This window comes from Falco punctatus (assembly GCF_963210335.1).
Source record: "Falco punctatus genome assembly, chromosome: 9".
NCBI lineage: Eukaryota > Metazoa > Chordata > Aves > Falconiformes > Falconidae > Falco > Falco punctatus.
The window spans coordinates 4,406,397-4,429,261 of NC_137589.1; the positions used below are offsets into that span (position 1 = coordinate 4,406,397).

The following is a 22,865-nucleotide window of genomic DNA, read 5'->3' on the forward strand; positions in this document are numbered from 1 at the left end:
GGGGACACGGGTTAGTGGTGGACTTAGCAGTCCTGGGCTAACGGTTGGACTTGATGATCTCAAAGGTCTTTTCCAACCCAAATGATTCTATGATTCTGTTGATAAATACGTGCTCTGGGCTTGCAAATTATGTGCTGTTTTGATGGTCTGAAATGCTTTACTTTTCTAGTTGACGGTTTGCATTTGGTCATTAGGTTGCCCAGAGGTTTATAATGAAGCTACTGGTAAATCGCATGTTATAAGCCCACTGATGTCCTGTAAGAAGCTGGAGACTGTACCAGCTGCTCTTGGGAACAGTAAATCTTTGGAAAATTTATTGATTCCCAATCCTGGCTTTGCACTCTGGATGAACTTTGTCCTCACAAAATAATAGAAGGTGATTTTTCTTTACCAGCCAGCTGGCCTTCAAATGAGCCACCCTTAACACCGTGGTGAGCTCTAATCCAAGTAAACAAAGAAAAGGTGATTGACGAGCTGGGACAAGAAGCCACAGCAGTTTGTAATGAGGTTTAGTACTTAGCGGCACGTTCTCAAATATTGTCCTTAAATATTGCAGTTGGGTTTTGACTGCACGTTACAAGATCAGTGTTTTATGCTCTTTGAATCACGCAAATGGTGGGTTTGGTTGTCTGCATTCACTGCAGGGCAACAAAACAGCGAAAGAAGGTTAGAGGAGTGATTTGGGGAAAACGCTGATTTCTGTAATCAGATTTGAATTGCAATCTATCTGCTTTTTTATGGGAATAAGTTTATTGGAGAGGATGCCGGGAGGTGAGGCCGGGCTCGTGGTCAGGTCTGTGCGGTGCTGTATGAGCCTGGCTCGCAGTTTGTTTTTCAATATGCACTCCTCGTTGTGCAGCCTTTGGCTTTTCCTGCCTGAAACTTCCAGAGAAATAGGTAAGGGTCAAGAGGCATGGTGCGGCCCTGGGGATTTCAGGGCAGGGAGCTCTCTCCTTCCTTGCAGGCAACTCTTTGCCTTGTTTTTTTTCCCCAAAGGGCTCCTCATGGGTTGGGAAACAGGGAGTAGCTGGGGTGGGATAGGGGCATCCAGGGGATTTCACAGTCTTAAGGATGCTGGAGAGGCTTTTTCTGCCGGACATCTGCTCCCAGTTGGTCTGGGGGCAAGGGCTTCTGAGAGATCAGCCTCGGGGCTTTAACAAGCCCCTCTCCAAAGCCTTCGTGTCTTCGATATAGGGGTATGAGTTCCCTTCTTCAAAGAGAGAATTCAGAGGAAACTTTATTTATTTATTTGTTTGATTGTTTGCCTGAAATACTTCTGTCCCTCCGGCTTGCCTTGTGTACCTTGCGTGCTTCCAACAGCCCGTGCCAGCGCCCGTCCCGTGAAACACCTCTGTGCTGATGAGGTGCAGAGGAACACCAGCAATATTTAAGAGTCTAAAATAAATACTCCCCTGGAGCAACCACCGTCGGGATGGTTTTAGGGCAGTGCTTGCTCCTTGCCCAGCGCACTCCCCCTCCATCCCGCCGTCCCCCCGGGCAAGTCCCTTAAACCCTTCCCCTCTCTCAGTGCACGCAGGGAGATTTCCACGCTGGGAGCCTGTTCCTGCGCATCCCCCCAGGAGCCGGCGGGGCTGAGCCTTTCCCGGGGGAACATGGACTGAAAGAGGAGCTTCGCCAGACCGTGGCTGCCAGCGCCCCTCGCCTGGACCCTGATGGACTCCGAGGCAGGGCTGCATTACCATGGTGATGATCTTAACCAAAACTCGGGAAAACAAAGGTGCTGACTCTGTAACATGCAGGACTGAGCTGGTAAGCTTTGTGAAATCTTTATTCGAAACTGTTTTGCTGCTGAGAGCTTTGCTGTAGCTTTATAAGAAGGGGGTTTTTTTTGTGCTGCAGGGTCAGATCTTTAGGTGGTGTATAGCACTGGTTTCTACCGAGCTGCGTTAATATCCAAGGAGCAGGTGATTAGTAAATGATAGGGGTGCTGTGGCTTTTGCATATGTGAATTTCAGTAAGCGTGCAATGGAATAAACAGCAGAAAAAAAATAAAATCACTGTCATGAATAACATGGGCAAGAAGTTACTTTGTCAACAACGAACAGATGCTCATCATTAATAGAAGGATGAGCAAGTGGGGAGCAGGATTAAGTGGGAAATGGCGAAGGGCAGTGCTGTGGTACTTAACGGTCTCACTGGCAGCCTGGAGAGATGCAAATCCAGCCAACACCAAATGAGAAGACAACAACAACAAAAAAAAAACAACAAAATTGGGGCAGCAAACAGACCGAATGATGGTACAAGGGACAAGTGAGCCCATGGGGCTGAGCATACCTATGGTAGTGGCACATGAGGGGCAATGCCTTGTCTGGGGCAGTATCGGAGCAAGGGGAGCAGGGGCAGGAGGAAGAGGTGTGGGGTGATGGAGAGCCATCTGAGAAAGCCCAGAGCAAGGCTGGTGGTGGACATTCACTCCTCGGTCCTCCAGGAGAGATGTCATAGTCCAAGAAGAAATTGGACTGAAAGGCTATTCCTCGCGGGGTGCGCTGAGCGTCTCAGATAAGGGCGTGCAGGAACACAGCAGGATGCAGCTGGCAGGATTAGCCATAAATGGGCGTTTTGAGCATAAAAGAAGTATAAATGCCTAAGTTTGCCGAGGATGACAAACTATCTGGCTGGGCTTTCCGGGCAGATAGCGCAGCGTGCCAGGGCAAAGGAAAGGCAGGCTGCCCTGGCAGCGCGTGGTGGAGGAGAAGGCGAGCAAGCCAGAGGCAGCATTAAATCCTGCCTTAAAAGGGTGAAATTTGGGAAGGAAGGCTATTGATACGTTAGAAAAGTATCATTGCTTAGTGTTGGCTCCTGCTATGAAGGCAGCATCTCCTGTGGCTGCTGCTCGGGGCGAGGCGGGAGCCTGAGCATCCGATGCCGGCGGTGCCCCAGGAGGTGTGCGGGGCAGGTGGGGGGGAACCAGCTGGAGGGAGGCGGGTGAGAAGTGGTTCCTTCTGGTGCTGGGGGAAGGGATGGGCAGCCGGGCTGTCCGATGGCAGGCGGCGGAGGTGCAGAGCTGTACCGGGAAACTTTGCCCTCGCGTGTTTGCCCAGTGCCTCCTGCAGCTCTGGGGCTGGGTCGATAGTGCAGCGATAGTCCTGGTTGCACGAGCTGGATTGCCAGGTTGTCCGGGCTGTTGGATTGGGGCAGGTACAAGAAGGCTGATCCAGCAAAGAAAGCAAGAGTTTTTGCCTTGACTTCCTGGGAAAGGCCAAAAAGCAAAACGTAAAGGAAATAAATGCCTGAGCAGCGGGGCAGTGTTGCCTACCAGCACCCCATGGGCTCGTTTGGTTCAGTTCCCAATTTGGTGTTAAGATAAACATCTTACAGAGTGGTAGTTACATTCAACATGGGACATATGTCACCTGAAGATGTTCTCCTTCCTCCCACGTTTGAGGCAGTAACTGGTCTCTGGGGCTGGCACACAGATGTGTGTGAGAACTGCTGCCTTCTCTGGGGCTTGTCCCACTTCCATCCTTGCTCCGCTTTGGCCACTCCTTGGAGACAGCTGCCTGTGCTTGCTGTCTCCTCATTAATTCTACCTGCTGCTTCATGAGGTGGGGCTTGACAGATAGAGCTAGCCTTAGAAGAAAATTGGCACATGCTCCACAGAAGGTGGCCAGCCCTTACTTACCTTCTTCTTGTCCGCACCCCATCGTTGTTTTCTGCCCCCACATCCCTCTATGTTCAATATTTACAGTATTCTGTATATGAAGTGGGATCCTTTGATTGGATTGCTCTGTACAGGGAGGTGCCAGCGTTTGGTTGTTATCATCATCGTCGTCATTATGTGAGCAGGCAACGTGTAAAGCATGGATCGGGAGAGAATTTACGAATGCGGTGGCCTAACAGCAGTTAAAATGCAGCTGTGGCAGTGCAGATGAACAAGGGGGGTGATGCTGGTGCTTCCCTCAAATGATGTGAAGCCTCGGTCAGATGGGGTGGCGTTGCCAGGAGAGACACTTCAGAAGCAGAATATGGATGTTTTGGGGGGTAATAAAAGAACAATTAGCAGGAAGGAGTGTTTTTGCAGACATAGCTGAAATGGGATGTAGCTGCAGGGCCATATTGATTTATTGTACTTAAAACAGTCTGTGCCTATTTTTAGAAGTCCGATGATGCCTCTTAGGCTGCGAAGAGGAAGATTCTTGGGAAAAAAGACTGTAAAAAGCAACTGGGATTACTTTGTGCCCATGCAGTGGCATTTCTCCCTGTTTTTAGTGCAATTCAGCACAATCCGAACATGGACTCCCCAGAAGTGCTGGGGTGAGGGTGCCTTGCCTTAGAAACACACTGTATGTTTTTAAAAAAACTAAATAGCTGCTTTGTACCTAGATGGGAGGCTTTAATGGGCTTGGATGGGGTTCAGATACCACTGCTGCTGCTTTCTTGCCCAGTCTGGGATTCCTGCCGACTCGCAGCTCCTAGTTTAGTTTCTCCGGTGTTTTGGGTCCCAGGGCTGGGGACCTGGCTGCAGCTATTCCCATGGGAAAGGACTAGCTGCAGGACCCACCATCTGCAAGCTTGGGCCTTGACACCGACTCTCCGCAGTGTTTAATTAAATTTGATTTAATCGAGGGAAGATGACCGGGTCTGCCCCCCTGGTCCCTGCCGCAGTGGGGCCGTGGTGGGCACCCAAGGCTCTCCTTCCCGCTGGGTGCCGTGTGGCTTTGCCAGGGCTGGAGGCAGGGTGGTTTCTGGTGCCCCGGTCAAGTCTGCGAGAAGTGAATAGTTTTTCTGGTTGTTTGCAGCACACTCCAAAGATGAGTCAAGGACCTACCCTCTTCTCTTGTGGCGTGATGGGTAAGTAACAGAAACTTCTGTCCGTATTTACTCTACCTCCGCTCCCGCTTCGTTATAGTGATGGGTGGGAAGACGTCCGGACTAGCTGGATGTCTCCGAAAAACGCCCCCCTGCAGACCGTGGGGTGGGCAGCCACCCAGCTGCCCCACACAGCGGGGACGGAGGGGCACCCAGCCCACCACCCGCTAGTGGTGGCCATCATGCCCGTGCCGCTTTCCTTCACGGAGGGGGTTGTGCTGCCCTGTTGCTATTGCTGAATGAATTGCTTCTCTCCTTTCCCCTCCCCTTTGAGATATCTGCTTCTTTTTAGAGTAACTCCTATAGTTGAGATTATGAGCGTTCTGGGTCTGAGGCTGTGTTTGAGTATCCAGCGTGTGACTGCGGCTCTCGAGTGTTTGCACGATGCCAGTAAGGAATATCAGTATTATCACTAAAAAGTTCTGCCACTTGGCAACAAAGTGTTTGGACTCAAAACTCAAAGGAAAACTCAAAAAATAAGGAGAATGTCTTATTTTTACCTTTGACAATAGCCATGGTATAGGATGTTTAATCCCTTTTATCTCAGAGCTTGCAAGCAAAACCTGACCGTGCTGGAGGATGTGCTGTTATATTGTGCTCTTCGGGTTTTGTAGGGGGGAGCCAGTCACCAGGCGAAGTCTCAAAACCCAATTAAAATCGTAGGTCAAACTCGAGCCAAGCTACTTGCTATGAAAGCCAATACTTTGCAGACAAAGCGGCTGCCCCTTTTCTTCATGGACACAACTCATTAGCGTTAATGGGAGCCAAGCAAATGCATTGACAGGAGATATTTCCCAAGCTCTCTGATAACTCCAGTCGTTGGGGGGGGGGGGGGGGAAGATGGAAAGCATTTGGATTTTTTCAGATGAAAGTTGCAAGCTTCAAAGTCAAGAAGGGGTAGAGGCAGCCCGTTCCCTTTCTGCTGCCTGTCAGACGTGAGTGAGGAACAAAGAAACCCAGTCGGATGGTCTTGTCTTGCACTGTGGCGCTGGCAGGCTCTTCAACAGATAGGAAGAGTCCACACCTAACTGAAAAGCAGCTTGTCTTTAAGAGCTTTTACAAAGCCTTCTGCAGTTTTGTAGCACTGGGCTGGTCTTTCTCGGCTGCCAAGTTGTCCTCTTTCCGAGGGGACTGAATGTCACCTCCTTGACCACAGCTTACCATGCAATGGTCTTCATCATGCCCAGTCAAGAGGAGCCAATCTCTCCAGCATGCAAGGGCATCGGATGGCTTGGGTTTAATTTTAGGCATCTTTCCCAAGCGTTCTTCTTGGTGCCTCCACATGTGGGCCACAATCACAGACTAATCCGGTGTCAAAACTTACTTGACTTTTTAAATAAGTCCCATGGTTATGGTGGCACCGAACGGAAAACTGGGGGAATATTTCAGGTCAAAGGGCCAGGTCCCCGTCGGTGGAAAGCACTGAGCTAAATAAGCACAGTGACGTTTGAACTGGCAGCACAGCCAGTGAGAGGCAAAGGCTCATAGTTCCATGTACGATGTTGGGGGCATGGAGGGAAGTTGGCTGAATTTTATGGGATTTTAGCCAGAAGAGGCTGAGGGTCTTTGCACAGGGTCTTCCCGGTTGGCTTTGGGGGCGAGGGCAGCTTTGGGCAGGAAGATAGCTCATGGCTGGTCCCAGTGGCCGTGGGACGGTGGGGCAGAGGGAAGCCCAGCCTTGGCCAGGATGCCAGGGAAAGCATCATCCAAACCCTGGAGCTTCCCACAGGCATCGGCTCGGGAGCGTTTATCTCCAGGAAGGAGAAGGAAGAAGTTGAGTCAAAGCTCCAAGGGGTGCGTAATGCAGCGTGACCAAGAAACCCAGCTGGCCCAAGGTGGCAAGGCTGGGGTCCTGCTCACCTGTGGCATGACGTGGGGAAAAAGAGTAAAACTGGAGCGCATGCCTTCGGGATGTGGATACCGTGTACACTGCACGAACCTGAAAATCAGTTGTAGATTGGAATATAACTCAATGTATGAGTAAACATTATTAAACACTTGATAAGTCAAACGATGCAATGTTAGATCCACTTCTCAAAGCAACCAAAATAATCTTTTGATTTTTAGATTTGTAAGAAATACCTCTGTCAGTGTGATGAGAATATTACTAAAAGGATTGGGTTTTATCTTTATATAACCCTTTGCCGGGAGGAAGATTAAAGGTGCTTAAAAGTGCCTAAAATTATAAATATAACACTTTCTTTTCTCCCTTCTCCTTGATGGATCCTTGAAACACCTGGGAGTTTAAGAATTTTGCTGTTGTTAGATGGGGGGGGGGGGGGGGGGGGGTGTCCTCCTTTTTTCCTTTTCCTTCTCCTGCAGTCTCCATCACATGTCCCCAGTGAAAATATCAGTGACTGTGCTAGAGAGATAAGGTGGCGTAGTAGAAAGTTGGGGCATTACTTTTGACTTCCTCTGTTGAAATTTTCCTGTCTTTGGGTGGATGGCAGATGAAAATTCACAGTATTTTAACAAGGTATTGGTGGCATCACCTCGCCTTTCCCTAGCAGGTATATAAGAAGTACTCAGCATCTAAGTCAGCAGCGTGAGGCTGCACTAGTTCAGTGTTGTATGAAAACCTCAGTGGGTGCGTGCCAGCAACTGTGGCCTCCTGATTTCTGTGTAAGCAAGAAATTATCTCTGAGGCAAGCTGCAGGCAGGGTTTTATTGAGGCTGTGACATGGTGCTGGGGAGTGCAGTCGCCCTGGCTGCAGGATCAGAGTCCCGGAGTGCTGGGCGTTGCGTGCACAGCCCTGCCTGTGAAAGGAAGGAGGACGGGCTTGAGCCCCTGGGGATGGATCCTGCATACATCCTCTGTGAAGTGCTCTTTTCAAATTAACAGTCGTTTGCTTTTTCCCGTGGAAAGCGCCCCCAGAATTTGGCCTTGGAGAGCGCTGTGGCAGAGGTCAGCTGGTCTGTCCTTCGGCACGCTCCTCCACCGGCGCGGTTTGGCAACGCCACCGGTCCAAGAGGTGAGCGTGCCGGGGGGGCCGCAGCCTTGGGTCTCATCATTGCACACCTCTTACCTGGAAGATGCTTTTCACCCTGTGTGGGTGGCAGAGGAAAGCAAAGGGGCCAGAAGAAAGACCAGCCCACGGTGGGTGATGCCCCTCGATCGCGTCCTGAAAGCACCCACAGGGCTCGCGCGCCTCTTGTTTCTGAACTGGGATTTCCGGGGATTTCGGGTTTTTCTTTGGAAAGGCCACCAGTGTAGAGCAGCGTCTTGGTTGGGCGCTCGAGCACAGTCAGCCCGCGAAGAGAAAAGCCGTGCAGGGAAAGCCGGCAAGGCATGGCTGGCGCGGGGACGCCTCGGCAGAGGATCGCCTTGAGGAGCAGGGCACGTTTTGCTGTCGAGAGGGGGAATTTCCCTCCCCCACGCGGCTGGTTGGCACGAGGAGCCCGCAGCTCGCTGGTGTGTTTATTCTCCAGCGGTAGGTTTGGGGGCTGTTGTTTTCGTTTCCCATTGAAGCACAGCTCCGCGCATCGGATTTTAATCTTATTTCTCCAATGAGAAGGCTCCGTGGCGCTGCCGTCAGCTAATTACAACCATTAAATTTGTTCCACATTTAGAAATCATCTCTCGAACATAAACGGGGGGCAGTGGAAAATGCAGGCTGCCTTCCCCCTGTGCACGGGGACCAGGAGACTGAAATTCGACTTGAACAACATGTAAAACAAGGGAATTGGATGCGCACCTGTGTGAAGAGAAATGTTTGGGTTAGGATCCAAACAGGATTTATCTGCCAAAAAGGAGAAGCAAAATTGATTGAAAACCGTAATTGCTTTACAAGTTGCCATAATAAATTATGTATTAATGTAAATTATTTCACGGGAAAGGAACATAGAGGAAACTTGAGCAGAAGGATCATGCATTATGTATAAAAAAGAACTGTAAAAATATTATAGCAGCACATTTGTGTCGCTGTAGTTAAAGTTGTGTCAGCGTTTTCATTTTACACCCTTCTCGGCGGTTATGAGCATGGTCATTAAAATTTACTCTGTGTCACCAGAGGAGCACAGCAGTCGTTTAAAAAGCCCATGGCCACCCCGAAGCTGCAAGGTTCCTGTCTGGCCGTGCGCTGCTCCTGCAACACCTGGAGCTCAGCATTCGGAAGCCGGGCTGAGATGCTCCGAGGATGGTTCCTGTTCTCCACGGGGCTGTGCAAAGCTCTCGGGGATGCTCGGAGGATGACGCCCAGCTCCTTGATTTTGGGATGTGACTTCAGCCCGCAAGTGCCTCGTGCCCTGGATCACTGGGCTTCTTTGGTGCTGTGGAGGTTGCACAGGAGAACAGGTGGATGCTGTTAAGGGGTCACGTTCGCTCTTCAAAGTCAATGTCTTGGTTTTGCCCGAAAGGAAATTTAGGAACAGACAGTGGTGCCAACTGTGTTTGAGCATGCTGCCGACGATCCCAGGGTGGGTTGGGCTGTGCTCACATGCAGGTGGCTTCTGGCCTGTCTCTGAAAATTGGAGAGAGGGGGGAAATAAACCAGGTGAGGATGGCCTGGCAGCCAGGGGCCAGGACACGCCGGGGCTTGCTGGGGCGTGTTGCTGCTTGCCCAGCCCAGCGAGTCCTGCCGGCGCATGCTGGTGTGGCATTAGCCTTGCACGGAGAGCAGATGCTGTGGCTTGCAGCGACGGCTGCTCTTCCCACACCCCCGGTGCTCCGGCTGTTTGACACCCAATATCTCCCCCCTGGAGCATCCCTGCCGGGGCTGCATCCTGTCATCCCAGGGACAAGGCTCTGCCACCGAACTGTCCCAGAGGCAGGGTGGTGGGATGGCGTGCAGGCTGGAGCGGTGATGTGGGTGCTGGGGCTCAGACTGACCTTTCCAGGGCTGAAATCGGAGCTAACTATCGCAGCCTTGCTTTGGAAAGCAGAAATAGTTTGGGTTTGGGTCCCCTGAGGCTGGGTAGCTTGGGAGCCCGCAGCTGTAACTTGAATTTAATGTTGCTTTCTGCCTGTCTGAATTTCTTACTGCTTTGTGCGTGGTTTGCAAGAGGGTTCAGGCTCCTGCTGCCATGGCCAGAGAGGGCAGGACGAGAAATTCAGTCCTCCCCAGGCTGCTGATAACAACCCCCTGTGTCTTGGGAGCTGGAAAGCTATTTCACAACCAAAGAGATGCCAGAAAATTCACTTTGTGTTGCCTCACCCTGGAAATACAGATTTGCAGATTGAAACATCTCAAGAGAAATTTGCTGGACGTGCTCATCAAGTGACTCTGAAGTGTTTGTATTTGCAGTTTTAAGTTAAAATCGGAAAAAAAAGGTGCTATTTCATCCAAGAATGCTAACAGCCAAGAAAGGCCCGTTTAACCGGGAGAAGAGGCCCTCGTGCCACACTTACATCGTGCTCTGGTTGGAAATGTTCTGGTTTTTTTCCAATAGGCAAAGGAGAGTTCTCCAGCAAAGCAGCTCACTTGCAAGCTGAGGGTTTCTCATGGTGGGTTTTATCCTGGAACAAATTACTGCCTCAGGGTAAACCAGGCTGAGGTTTATAATTTAAGAGAATTAATACATGCTTAAGTGCAGCAGTATTAATGGCTCCACTGCAATTATCATTATCAGCACGCTCAGGATGTGAATCTCAGCCCTAAAAAACTGAACAGAAAACCAGCCGCTTTTCCTCAATAAGGGTTTCCCGAGTTCTTTACTTCCACCCTCAGCCCTTAGTCTACCCCGTTTCCAGGTTGTTTAGGGGCGAACAGTTTTCTGTTTGCGCTGAAAAAAACATTTTCTGGGTCACCCGGTGGTTTGGGACCCATCAGTGGTGCTCGGGGAGCGGGGGGGACAAGCTGTGCCAGGGTCCCCTCCCTGCCCTGCCAACAAACCAGCTCCCGCGGGGCCAGGGGAGAAGCAAATAACCCCAAGCTAGCGCTGGGGATAACGGCGTAATTACCGTTTGCTTTGCAAGGTTTGGAAGATTTATAGCTGTTTGTGCCAGAGCAGGGTGAAAGAGGAAGGTGTCCCGTATCCTCCTCACCAAGGCCTTTTGTACAGCGTGACGTCTCCGGCCGGAGGATCGTGGCAGCTTGCCATGAAAAATCGGCTTCTATTTCTGTTTCTTTTGTCTGCTGACCTGACCCAAGAAATCTCTCTGCTGGCAGGAGAATACAGAGGGAAAATAATAAAGATCTAAACATAGATGTAGTTGTTTAGCACAGATTTCTCCCTTTTCATTGTGTTTATTAAAATGAGGGCAGCAACAGTTAAAATGCCGTGCGGTTATTGAGGGCAGAGCCAGGCTGTTTGTGGCTGGAGCTGTTACGGTGGCAGGGAGAAATGGGAAAACTGGCCAAGAGTGGTGTAAGGGGCCCCAAATCTGACCTCCTGACTTGAAACCGAGCCTTGTTCGGAAGCGTTCTGCACCGTTGCATCTTCCCTCTCAGGTTGGTACCTACAGCTGTGGGCTGGGTACCGCTTTCGATTCATCCTTCAGTTGCCAGAGTGGAAAAACCCCAAACCCCCTCCGAAATATCGCAAGATTTAGATACGATCATATGAAACTTCGCAGTGACGGTTAGCTAGCACGGTTTGCCTTTGTTTGCAGCAGCAGCCGACGACAAAAACAGTCACCGGAGAAAGTCTGTTGGGTGATTACTTTTTTCCATTGCAGCAGCCGATGGGGTTGTCCTACCATGGTTTTCCTGTTGAGCGTCAGCAGCGTGTCTGCAGAGAGCCCCGCTCGCCTGCACCGGGGGGCCAGACCTCGATGATGCTTTGCTTTTTTTCTGTTCTGGTCAGCAAGACCATGTGTGGGAATGAGATCATCGCCCTTAATCCTCTTTTGACACGGTCATCAGTGGGATTTCTGAACCCAGCTGTAGCCGGGTTTGCAGGCTTCCTATGCGGAGCTGCCCGTAGCCACGTGGCTTCTGGAGGTGCAAGTTTCTCAGAGCTTTACCCAGTCACTGCAAAACCCGTCTGATAAATAGTGTCTTTATGCTGGCCCCAAAACCCTGCAGCAGGTCTCCACCACCTTTTGCTGTGCTGCGCTGGAAGACTGTCAATGCAAGCCCAATTTGCAGGAGGAGCAAACTCTGGTGTAAACAAGCTGAATGAAACAGGGAGAAAATGTTAAAAAAAGTGTGTGGGTTTTTTTGGTTTGTTTATTGTTGTTGTTTTTTTTTACAAAAGTGAACCTGTGAAGTGATTTGTCCCTTTAAATAAATGCTTCAGCATTAGGTTTGTTATAGAAACGCGGACAACTGGCTGTGCTGGGTACTCCTGGGATTTTCATGGCAGCCCCGAGGAGATGCTAAGCCCGGGTTGCCCAGGTTTCTGCAGCACCTTCCTGCTCCGTGTGGGTAACCGGGCAGGGGGGCCCCTGGGCCAGAGCACCCGGGTGCCCAGCTTGGGGAGCTGGAGGGGAGCTGGATGATGAGCCTCACAACAGGAGCCTACGAACAGCGTCTTGCAAAGAACTGCTGGAGGTTTATTGTGCGTTTGTGACAGCATCAGCCATCTCACAGCTAATTATGTGCCCCCGCTTTTGTTATCTTTGGGTTGGTGTGGGAGGGGTGCTCAGAGCCTTGGTGGCGATAAGTGGGTTTCATTGGAGCAACACTTTAGCAGCGGCTGAGAGCGGGACAGCCCAATGGGTATCAGGATGGCTTTTGGTTTCCCGTAGGCTTTGATGACTTTTTTGGGGAAATTGTTGGGATTTCTGTGCTACCACAGGCAGCTGGGTGCCCAGGGAGCACTCCCCTTTCTGTTAGGACCATCCCAACTGCTCTCTCATCTCCTGTCTGGGGTTTTGTCTCCTGAGGTCCATCTCACCCCAGTGCTGCTACACCTTTGTGCTCTTCACTTCCAGTTTTTGTGCGTCTCTTAGGCAATTACTGATTGTGGAGCCCAGGACCAGCCGCACGGATCTGAGACGTGACTTAGCACAGAGATGAGGCAATGGCCGCACCATTTTATGCTGCTGAATCTCACTTAGCCAGTGCGATCCGGATATGCAAAGGCATGTTTTTGCCTTCTTCTAGCAGTTCTGTTCCTGCTGCAATTGTAATTTTGTCTCTCTCTCCGTGTACACCGCAGCAGCCGCTCTGTTGGCAGTTCGGAAAACTATATTCCAAGAGTTAATTAATTTGTACTGGAATACATCCCATATGCTACTCTTTTTGTTTATGGACATAGAAAGCGAATCGCAGAATTAATTAATGCTAATGCCTGTGCATGTGTGTTGTTTTTTGGGTGTTTTTTTTCTTCTTTCTGAACCAGAAAATGACAGATGGAGAGATCTCAGCAGGAAATGTCCACTCCAGCTCGAGCAGCCGGGCGCCAGCATCTGGGACTGCTTGTCGGACAAGGGCGAGGAGGGCTCGCGCTGGCCGAGGGAGACGGCTAGCACCTGCTCCGTCACCAACCTGATCAAAGACCTCAGCCTCAGCGACCCCCACAGCAACCCCTCAGCCCCCCCCAGCAAGCGCCAGTGCCGCTCGCTCTCGTTTTCCGATGAAATGTCCAGCTGCGGGACCTCGTGGAGACCCTTAGGCTCGAAGGTTTGGACCCCGGTGGAGAAACGGCGGTGTTATAGTGGGGGGAGCGTGCAACGCTATTCCAACGGCTTTGCCACCATGCAGAGGAGTTCGAGCTTCAGCCTGCCATCCCGGTCCAACCCCCTCTCCTGCGAGCATCCCGCCCTCAGCAACCGGCTGGGGTGCCAGCCGAGGAAACCGGCCACCGGCGGGCGCGGAGGAGAGCGGGTGGACATGCAGAGGTCCCTCTCCTGCTCGCACGACCGCTTCTCCTCCTCGGAGTACTGCCCGCCCTCGGCAAGCAGCACGCCCGCCTCCACGCCGGAGCTGGGGCGACGGGCCGGCGGGCTCTCCCGAAGCCGCTCGCAGCCCTGCGTCCTGAACGACAAAAAGGTCGGGGTGAAGCGGCGGAGACCGGAGGAGGTTCAGGAGCAGCGGCCCTCGCTGGATCTCGCCAAGATGACCCAGGTAAGTCGCGGCGGGGCCAGCCCCGCGAGGGCCCTGCAGGCGCGGCTCGGCAGTGAGGGGGTGGTGTTCTCTGTGCTTCGCTAAAAACCCTTCGGCATCCTCCCGAGGCGGGTCTGCGGCACACAGAGTAACACGGCTGTTGCGGGGAGGTGCATCCTTCCGCGTGAGCAGAATGCCCATTCCCCTCCAAAGGGATTTCTTTACTAAATTCCCACGTTTCTGTTCTGCGGTGATTTTTGCACGCCAAGTTCCACCATGTCATCGGTTCCTCCTGGCACGCTTTTCCAGCAGAAATACGTTTTGCGGGGGTTTTTTTGAGCTCATTTCTGAGCTCAGGAGAGGAGCCCCTGCCCTGCTGAAGTCAGCACCCCGAGGCACCTAGCCCTGGCTTCGTCAGGGGTTGAATTCGTACCACCATGGGCTTTACTTGCTCTTGGCATCTGTAATTTTCCACTCTGGAGACGTTACCGTGTTTCATTTTCAGTTGCAAACACAGAGCACAACCTCCCTCTTCAGCCTGCCGCACGAAGCCAGGTAACAGATTTGGGATGTGGATCGGGGAGGATTTTGCTCCCAAGTCCTCTCGCGGCAGGACCGGGTGACTGGGTGTTAATGAGAGCCAAAGCGAGAGGCTGCGTGAGCAGCGTTCCCATTTCTCACTCCTAGCATTTCTTTTTCTGCAGTTTCATGAGTCAGCATTTCCCACATCGATAATGTATAGCCGTCGAGTCAATGACACCACCAGCTCTGTGTGGGATGGAGATAACGGGGTACCTGAAGGCTCCCGCTGTGGGAGCCGGGGGGGGTTGCCCTGGGCACCTCCCGGGGTGGGCTGTCACCTTCTGCTGGCCAGAGATCTTCCCCTGTGGTTTCGGTTCGATGCCATCGGCTGGTGTGCGGTGCTGCGGCGCTTCATCCCGTGTCGGGAGCATCTGTCCTGATTTTCCTTGTACAGCTGCGGCCGGCGAGTCCGCCCGGTGCAAGGCATCCCCTTGCTCACAGGGAAACTGCTGGCAGCTATTTGTCAGCAGGGTGGAGAAACAGCCGTGGGGGTTCTCCCCTTGGGGTGGCATCCGACACTGTACATGTGTTTTCCCCACTTACAAGAACATGATATTTTATGGCGTTTCATGCTTGGCAGCACAGGGGGTGTTTGAAGGCGTGTGGTGGAGTTGGAGGAAGAGTTTAGCTTTTCCTTCTCCAGAGGAGCTTGGAGGGTAAAAAGGATGAGAAAATCACATATTTGTGTGATAGCAGGGGAAAAATACGAGGGTTGGAGGGTCGCTCTCGTCTTTTGATAAACCACACCAGCAGCATCTAGTACACTAAGCCTTTTTATTAGCTAATGAGCTGGATGGGCAGTAAAACCAACTTATGCGTGTTATATTTCGGTGGCCACAGGTTGGATTAGCACAGTTGCCCCCTCCTGATCCTCTCTCTACTCATTGCTTGACCTGTACCTGTGATGCAGGATGTCCCGCCAGCCCACGTGGGAGTTTCCCAGCAAACCAAAGCCAGTAAAAGACCCAGATTGCCTCAAAACCAGAAAACAAAGTGGTTCCTCGCTTCAAAACCAGCATGTTAAAACTGCCTGTGCCACCGCACGCTGACAAACACAGCTCCCTCGAGTCTCCGTTAATAACCCACTGGTGTGGGAGGAGGTCCACAGCTGTGGGCAAAGGGCTGACCAGGCTGAAAGCCCACGGTGTGGAGCAGCCAGGGAAAGAGGGGGAAGGATGCGGCCCCAAGCTCGCGTGCCGGGGCTGGGAAATGGGCTGCTCCTCTTTCTGCGTGCCTGCAGCGGCCAGGGGAGTGCTCATCCGCAGTGCCTCTGACGGCGCGTGTGGGGTCTGCATTTGGAAATGCAAAGCGTGACTTGCATTTATACTTCTCGGGGGGGGGGGTTGCGTACACGTGCAGGCATGTGTGCCAAGGTTGATGAGGAGCCCTGCGAAGGGTCGTGTCTGCGTGTCACTGGGTCTCGTTGCGTCAGGGCAATTCGGCATAGAGACGTGGCAGTAGCACGCGCGGCTGCGTGGGCACGCAGGTAACAAAACCCAAGGCGATGCCCGTGCATGCGGAGCCGGTTGTGCCCGTGCCAGCAGGTACCTTGGTTTGGTTGCCCACTGGGGTGTCTGCCTGCTGTGGCCAGTGGTTTGGTCTTGCAAGGCTGGACATTCCCATTGTATCCCTCTGGGCAAGCTGCTCAGCACCTCAGGAGTGATTATCAAGACCTTTTGGGATGAGTCAAAAACATGGAGTGCATTGCAAGGTATGACACGCGCGTGCCCCACCTGCATCTGCTGGAGCTCTCGCTGCGGAACAAAGGGAAGAGATCAAAGGGATGGGACTGGTTTTGTTCGCCTGGTGGTTCTGAGAGCCTGCGCAATGGTCACCGTCTCCGAGCGGTGCTCGCGCTGTGGCAAGATGAGCGTTTCAGAAGCTCTGGGAGGGCAGAGCAGAAGTCATCTGCTCTTCTTTGCTCATACTTCGTGCTGGGCAGGCTCGCCGGGGCACCGAAGGGGAGCATGGAGGAGCGGGGAGCGATCTCCTCGAGGGAACAGCCATGGCAGGCTCCGAGGCTTTGATCCCTCATTAAAAGAATTAATGAGTTTATCCTTGCAAATGCCAATGAGGCCTTTTTTTTTTTTTTTTTTTTTGCCTTTTTTTGTTTCCAAAGGCTCCTTGTGATTTTCTGCTCTTTAATTGCCAGCCTTTGCCAATGAAGGGCACGGAGGCGGTGGGGCAGGTAGGGCAGACCCCCAGATGGACCCCGCTGGCGGGGATGCAGCCCCAGCCCAGCACTGAGCAGATGGGACATTGTGTCCAGCTGTTTTCCTGCCAGTGCTCCACTCTGCAGGCTCTGGGGAATAAAAGGCTTGTGCCAGGGCTTGGGAAGCCTCCTTTTGTAGCTGTTCTTCCAGCCTTGCGAGCCCATGGGTGCTCCTTCCCGGCTCCCTTGGTGCCCACTGGGAGTTCAGCACCTGCTGTAGCTCATCTCAAGCCCTTCCAGGTCCCTGCCGAGGTCTGTGCGAGGCTTCACAGGCACAGCATGGCTGCGTGCTTGGCTTGGTCCCTGCTCTGAGGAAGTGAACCGCAGGCTGGGATCGCATCCTGCACCTCTGAGCCCACCTCTGTGGGTTGGCCTTGGCCCCAGCAAAGCACAGAGTCCAGACAAGGGCAGCCCTGACCGCCAAGTCCCTACCCGGCTGCTGCGTTGGACGGCTCTCCATCCCATGGCCACACAGCGGGGACCCTGGTCAGGATAGGAGTGCCCCCAGCACGGGTAAGGATGCGGCTAAAGGATTTAACAGATCTCAGCATCTGGCTGTCAGACGTGTGTGTCGGACTTGTGTATTAGGAGCTAATACATGGGTAAAGAAAGACTGACACGAACCCGTCTAAGACCCAGGTTTAGGAGGATAAAGGCACAGCGAGACCTGGCAGATTGCCCTCCCGGAGCATCCTCAGGGAGCACTGCAGGCTTGGATCCTGCCTGGAAACCGCTCTGCACCACCGTGAGCTGGGTCACTGGCTCCCACAGACCGTGTGCTCCCAACGGGTTCTTGATTTCTGTCCCTGCAAGGGCTAGACTCTCCCTCAGCAGCCTCGAGGTGTCACCTCTTCTGCAAATCCCTAACCATTTGCAAGCCTTTCTTAAATCCCACATGCCAGGTTCGTCTGAAATAAGCTTCATGATTTTCAGCCGCCAGTGGAAACGTGGAAGTGAAGCAGCAAATGGAAACGGGCTGAGAAGCGGGGACGGTGCTCGCGGTTACGAAATAACCAGGGTGCTAAAAGCAGCGGCGTGTCCCCGGAGCAGCTGTGTTTGGTAATGGAATTTCAGGAGAAGGGCTATGGGCTGTGTGGCAGGAGCTGTTTGGCAGGAGAGAGGTGCAGGACCTCTCCCCACAGCACTCCTGGTGCTGCCTGGGGTCTGTGCAGGAGGTCACCGGCTCCGGGAAGGCTGCCTGCAGGTGCTTTCTCTGCTGGTGTAGAAGGTTCATGCAGTGGATAGGGAAAGGAGAGTGTCCGGGCTCTGGTTTCCACCTTTTGGGAAGAGAAGGTCTGAAGGGTGGTGCAAAGCCAGGCTGGTGGGCGAGGAGCCACAGATAGTGCAGTTCTCGGCTCCCTCAGTCCTTCCCCACCTCACACCCCTGCCCTGTGTGGGACAGGGGACGCGATGAGGAGGCAGCAGGACCTGGAGGCTTGAAGCAGAGCTCATGGATGGGCTGGCCCAGTGTTTCCCAGCATCTCCCGCCTTCAGCTGCTCCAGTGAGGCTCCTGGAGGACAGGGATGGACACCTTCACCCAGAGATGCAAGACACACACATAAGCATTTCCTTTGCAGTAGATGTGCCTGAAATTGCTGGCTTACAACTGCAGAGGTAACTAATTTTGTTATCCCAGCAGGCCCAACTGAGCACTTCAGCAGTTAGGTTTAGCCTATCCCATAAGCTTTGCAAAACTCAGCTGTATCAGATGGCAAAGCTGACCAAAATATTCCACCGTGGGGGGTTCTTGGTGGCCCTGCCCACAGGGTGCCAGAGACTGGCACCAGCACCCCCGGCACAGCTCGCACCGTCCTTGCTCTCCGAGGATGCTGTGGGGCAAAGCCAGCTTCTCCATCACATCAGAGCGGGGGGAGGGTTTGTCAGCTGGGAAGCAAAGGCCTTGGCTGAGGAGATCCCAGGGGGTCAGAGGAGCTTCCCTTTCCCTCCGGTGGATGCCAAGCCCAGGTACACATTTATAATTTGGATAGCCATGGCCCTGGCATGGGCGGGTGGCCCAAGGATGACAAAAATCTAATCATTTGTGTGGCTGTAAGCAGCTTCCGTATTCCTGGAAAACCTTCATCTTGAGGAACAGTTGTGTTTTCTTTGGCTGCTGTCCTCCACATCAAAAAATCCCCCCAAAGCGAGAAAGCAACACCTGAGCAGCCTGTGTTACCCTCAGGTTTAGACGAGAATAGTTGTCGGGGTGGTTCGTCCTCTGCAAGGACTGGTACCGTACAGCAAGGGTCCCAGAGCCCTGTGCTGTGACGCACAAGCACTGCGGGGACGGGAAAGGGATTGCTGGGTGCAGCACCTCCCCCAGCGCGGGTGGCAGCCAGGGTGACGGGCACCCCCTCTCCCATCCCTGCTTGCCCACTGGCCCAGGCTGGGTGGCCGAGGCTGCTGCCGAACGCCCGGCAGTTGCTAGCACCGACACCGCCGCCAAGGATCCACAACTGGGATCCAGCGCAAGGCACGTCCTGTGGAGCATCCCTGGTCTCCTGGGAGGAAACCCAGCCTGGTCCCACAGCAGGGACGCGCTGCCGGGCTTGGGGCAGCAGGGCTGGAGCAGGGGGGGAGGAAAGCGAAGCCGGGAGCCGTGCAAGGGCCAGGGCTGGCTGAGCTATTCGGTTATGAAAAGCAGCGCTGGCAGGCTGCTCGCCGCGTGGGAGGACTGGCACAGAGGGACGAGCAGGATTAGGCAAGTTCTGGTGAGCATTCTTGCCTTTGGTGGGGCGGGCTTTCGGGGCGTGGGGCACGGTCAGAGCCCTCCCCGGCACGGGGATGCCGTGGAGACCAACTAATTCCTGGTGGGCAGTTAGTGGGGGATAAGTGTGCTTGAGAAAACCCTGCACGTTTGTGTCTTCCCCCAGGCTGCTTTTAGTGCCTCTCTAGGAACGGGACTGGAAAGTCAGGTGATTTCGGATGGAGGCTGAAATAATGGCAAAGTGTCCGTGTGGCTGCACGTGTCCCCTGCGCTGGCTTTACACGGGGTAGGAACGGCTGCGTGCGGGGGTCTTCGTGATCCAAAGCAAAGGAAACCCGGTGTCCAAACTGGGCTTTCCAGTAGACCTCAGAGCCTTCACTTTGCAGATGGGGAAACTGAGGCACGGAGCACACTGTGAGTCCCCGGGGGCTAACAGCAGAGCTGGGGACCGGGCTCGGGGTGCTGGGTGCTGAGCAGCATCTGGTTCCGGCAGCGGATCGGTTAATTTTTTTGCTTTGCTGGTAACCACATGTGTTTATAGGCCTGAAACCCAGTACCATAATCAAAATAAAAATAATTTGACCTGAAAGAAATGTTTTCTTCATACCAGGAGGGATATTTAGGCCAGGCAGGAGGGGAGGGAGCCACTCCTGGAAGCAATTACATGGCCACATGACTGGGCTAATTAAGAAAGAGACCTAAATGTTAAAAGTTCTGCTGGGAGGGAAAATACTTGGGAAAACATTGCCTTTAATTCCTCAAAATCCTGGTTTTGTCTTTTCTCTCTGCAATTCCCATAGCTTGGAAAGGGGAGGTGAGCCCGTATCACTCCCCTTCTTATTTACTGATACAGCACTGAAGCGGAGAGGCTTCAGCTCTGGGCAGAAACCAAACCATGAACACAGTTATTGTTGAAATAGCAACAGTTTTTAAAAGCCACAGCACCATGAGAATCCTTCTGCTCTTCCTAAGGACACACTAACGCTCCGCTTTGTGCCATTTTGCCTTTGAACTGGCAGTAAACCCAGTGGGTCATACTCAAGCGAGTGGGTGACGATGATGTGCCATTTCATCATCCCCAGCGTCCCGAGGCAGGTGAGGTGCAAAGCAGCCGGTTTCTATTCCTCACCCCGAGCAAGGAGGGTTTGGGTACCGGGGGAGCTGCCTGGCATCTCTGACCACCCTTGCGCCCTGTAAGCCGAGGACATCACCATCCTCCTGTTTCAGTGCAGGGCTTGGGCGTGCTTTCCAGCGTCAGCTTTTGTAACCCCTTCTCACATGAGACAGCAGCCCAGGGAGGACAACGTCCGAGCCCCGACATCCCAGCAGTTGTTCTGACAGCCTGTTAATTAATCTCCCTGCTCTCCTTCCTCGGCGCAGTGCTTTCGGTCTCGCGGCTCAGGGGACCGTGCCTGTACCGGCAGGTTGTGATTAGAAATGGTGGGGATCCGATTTTTCCATGAATTGGGACGTTTCTCAAAAAGCTGCTTTTCTTTTTCTGGTTGGTTGTGCCTAAAAAATCTGGGAGATGAGCCATGTTGCAAGGGTGACGGGAGGTGGCTTGGGCCCCAGCTGTCCTCCCAGCTGGGCTGGTTTCGGCAGGAATGGGTGGCTTCACCCTTTGCAAGGCACTAGGAGAGTCTGGCTGGATGTATTAGGTGAGAAAAAATGGATTTTCTCAACAAAGCAAGAGTCTGCCAGAGATGCTGTGTGTTGAAAAGACACCTGCTTGGTTTTCCTCTCCCGTGGTCTGGTGCAACTCTTCTCCAAAGGGCACCTTGCTGTGTGTTGAGCTGGGCACTTGCCATCTCCCACCTCTGTGTCCACCGCTTTCTGGCATCTCTGTGGCAGCGTTTCCCGCAGGATTTGGGGTGGTGTGTGCCGAGATGCCTCGCGGCAGTACGAGCGCTGGGTTCGGTGGCTTGTCTGAGTCATCTACGGGAAGCCGAGCCATGGGCCAGCCCTGGTGCTGGCGTGCGTGTGCTGGCTGAGCAGATTGCTTTCCTTCACACAGCTCTCTGGGGAGCCGCGAGGGAGACAGAAGATGTCTGTCACACCAGCGACAGCCGCCCTGGAAGAATTTGCAGTCATCCCTGGCAATGGCGAAACGAGCCCTCGCTATCTCTTGCCCCTTCTGTTTCCTGCCTCGTAAAATTATGATATGGTTGTTATTGGGAGGTCTTTGTTTGTCTTAACACATTTCCAAACACAGCTCTCCTTTAAGCAGTTGTTTGTTTTTTTAAAAAAATGAATCATTTATATATATATATACATCTATAAAAAAATATTATCTATCTATGTGTGTGCTTGGCCCCAGCCGTGTTCCCTGCAGCTCTAACCCCAAGCCAGGTTAGCCCTGGAGGATGGTCCTGTTGTGCTTGGAAGTGCAAGTTGCTGTGGAAAGGCAGGCACAAACGTCCTCGTGGCACGTAACCCCTCGCACCGCTGGCAGTCATCGTCAGACGTGATGAGAGATGTTGGTTCCTGCTAGTTTGTAGGGTGCTGGTGCCCTGCCAGGATCCGTGCACCGGCAATAAACGAAGACTCGGACGTGGCGCCTGAGCCCCATTTCTGATGGCTCCACAAGGTTTTGGCTTCTGTGTGAGCCTCCAAAGCACCTGCAGTTCAAAGAGCTACGTCTGTCCTAACAAATACTGTGAAACTGATGTCTTCCCCTCCTGACTTTTTTCTGACATCCATTTACTTTCCTGCAAGAGTTGTACCATGAGCACCGAGGAGTCCCAGGCAGCTGGCAAACTGCTTCTCCGTGAAGCAACTTATTATGTAGTATGGCAGATGCTATATGGGACAGAGAGTAGTTGCTATAGAACAAATAAGGCGATTAAAATACAATATGCCCTTGCATCTCCCTGGTGTTATGGAGGGGTTAAGAATTCACCCTATATATATATATATATATATATATTTAAATATAATTGGGTTTTACTCGCAGTTTTGCTCTTGTCTTTGGAGTTCTGTAGCTGCCCCAATGGCAGTGGTGATGTTTAGTGAGTTTCCGTAAATGCAGAAGAAAAAGCTGTTATTATGACCCACCAACGGGAATCCCTCCGGTGCTGCAGAGCCCCAGGAAGATGCTGGAGAGACAGATCCTAGAAATCATGGAGATATATTAATATAATATATTAATAAATAATATATAACTATATATATATATATAATATAATATATTAGAATTCACCACAGGTTCCTGTGGCTAAGAATTCACCCTAAATAGCTATCTGCCCTGCGGGTGGGCTGTGAGGGATGGACGAGAGGGTACTGGCAGCAGTGGCCACCAGCCTGGTGGGGAGGTGGTGGGGATGAAGCGCTGGGTGTGCTTGGTCAGGAGCAGTATAGAGAAGACTTTGTGCCTGAGAGACGCCTGTTACGGGAAGGGTGCTGAGATGCTGGTGCCGGGTACAAGGGGACCATTCACGTTGCTCGCTGGCTGCCGTGGTCAGACAGCACCATTCATGGGGTGACTTCACCGTCCCCTGAGGAGCACGTGCCTTCGCAGGATGGAGTCATCTGCGCACCAGGAATCACAAGAGCATCCTCCTGAAGTGGGGATGTGTGTGGTTCTTGCGTTCTTCAGGACTAAAA

General features: G+C 52.7%; 1 protein-coding gene across 5 annotated transcripts in view; it reads left to right on the top strand.

The window, feature by feature from the left end:
- Positions 1 to 22,865, top strand: part of FAM53B (family with sequence similarity 53 member B) — a 54,177-nt gene that overhangs the window by 17,137 nt on the left and 14,175 nt on the right. For 4 of the 5 annotated variants that reach the window (XM_080403153.1, XM_080403154.1, XM_080403155.1 and 1 more), the window contains 3 exons: positions 1,529 to 1,770; positions 4,761 to 4,812; positions 13,057 to 13,781. In XM_080403153.1, coding sequence (XP_080259279.1) covers positions 1,702 to 1,770; positions 4,761 to 4,812; positions 13,057 to 13,781 — 846 coding nt within the window. In that variant the 5' untranslated portion in view covers positions 1,529 to 1,701. Of the gene's footprint in view, positions 1 to 1,528; positions 1,771 to 4,117; positions 4,276 to 4,760; positions 4,813 to 13,056; positions 13,782 to 22,865 lie in introns of all 5 variants that reach the window. The other variant, XM_080403157.1, reaches the window with a different exon arrangement.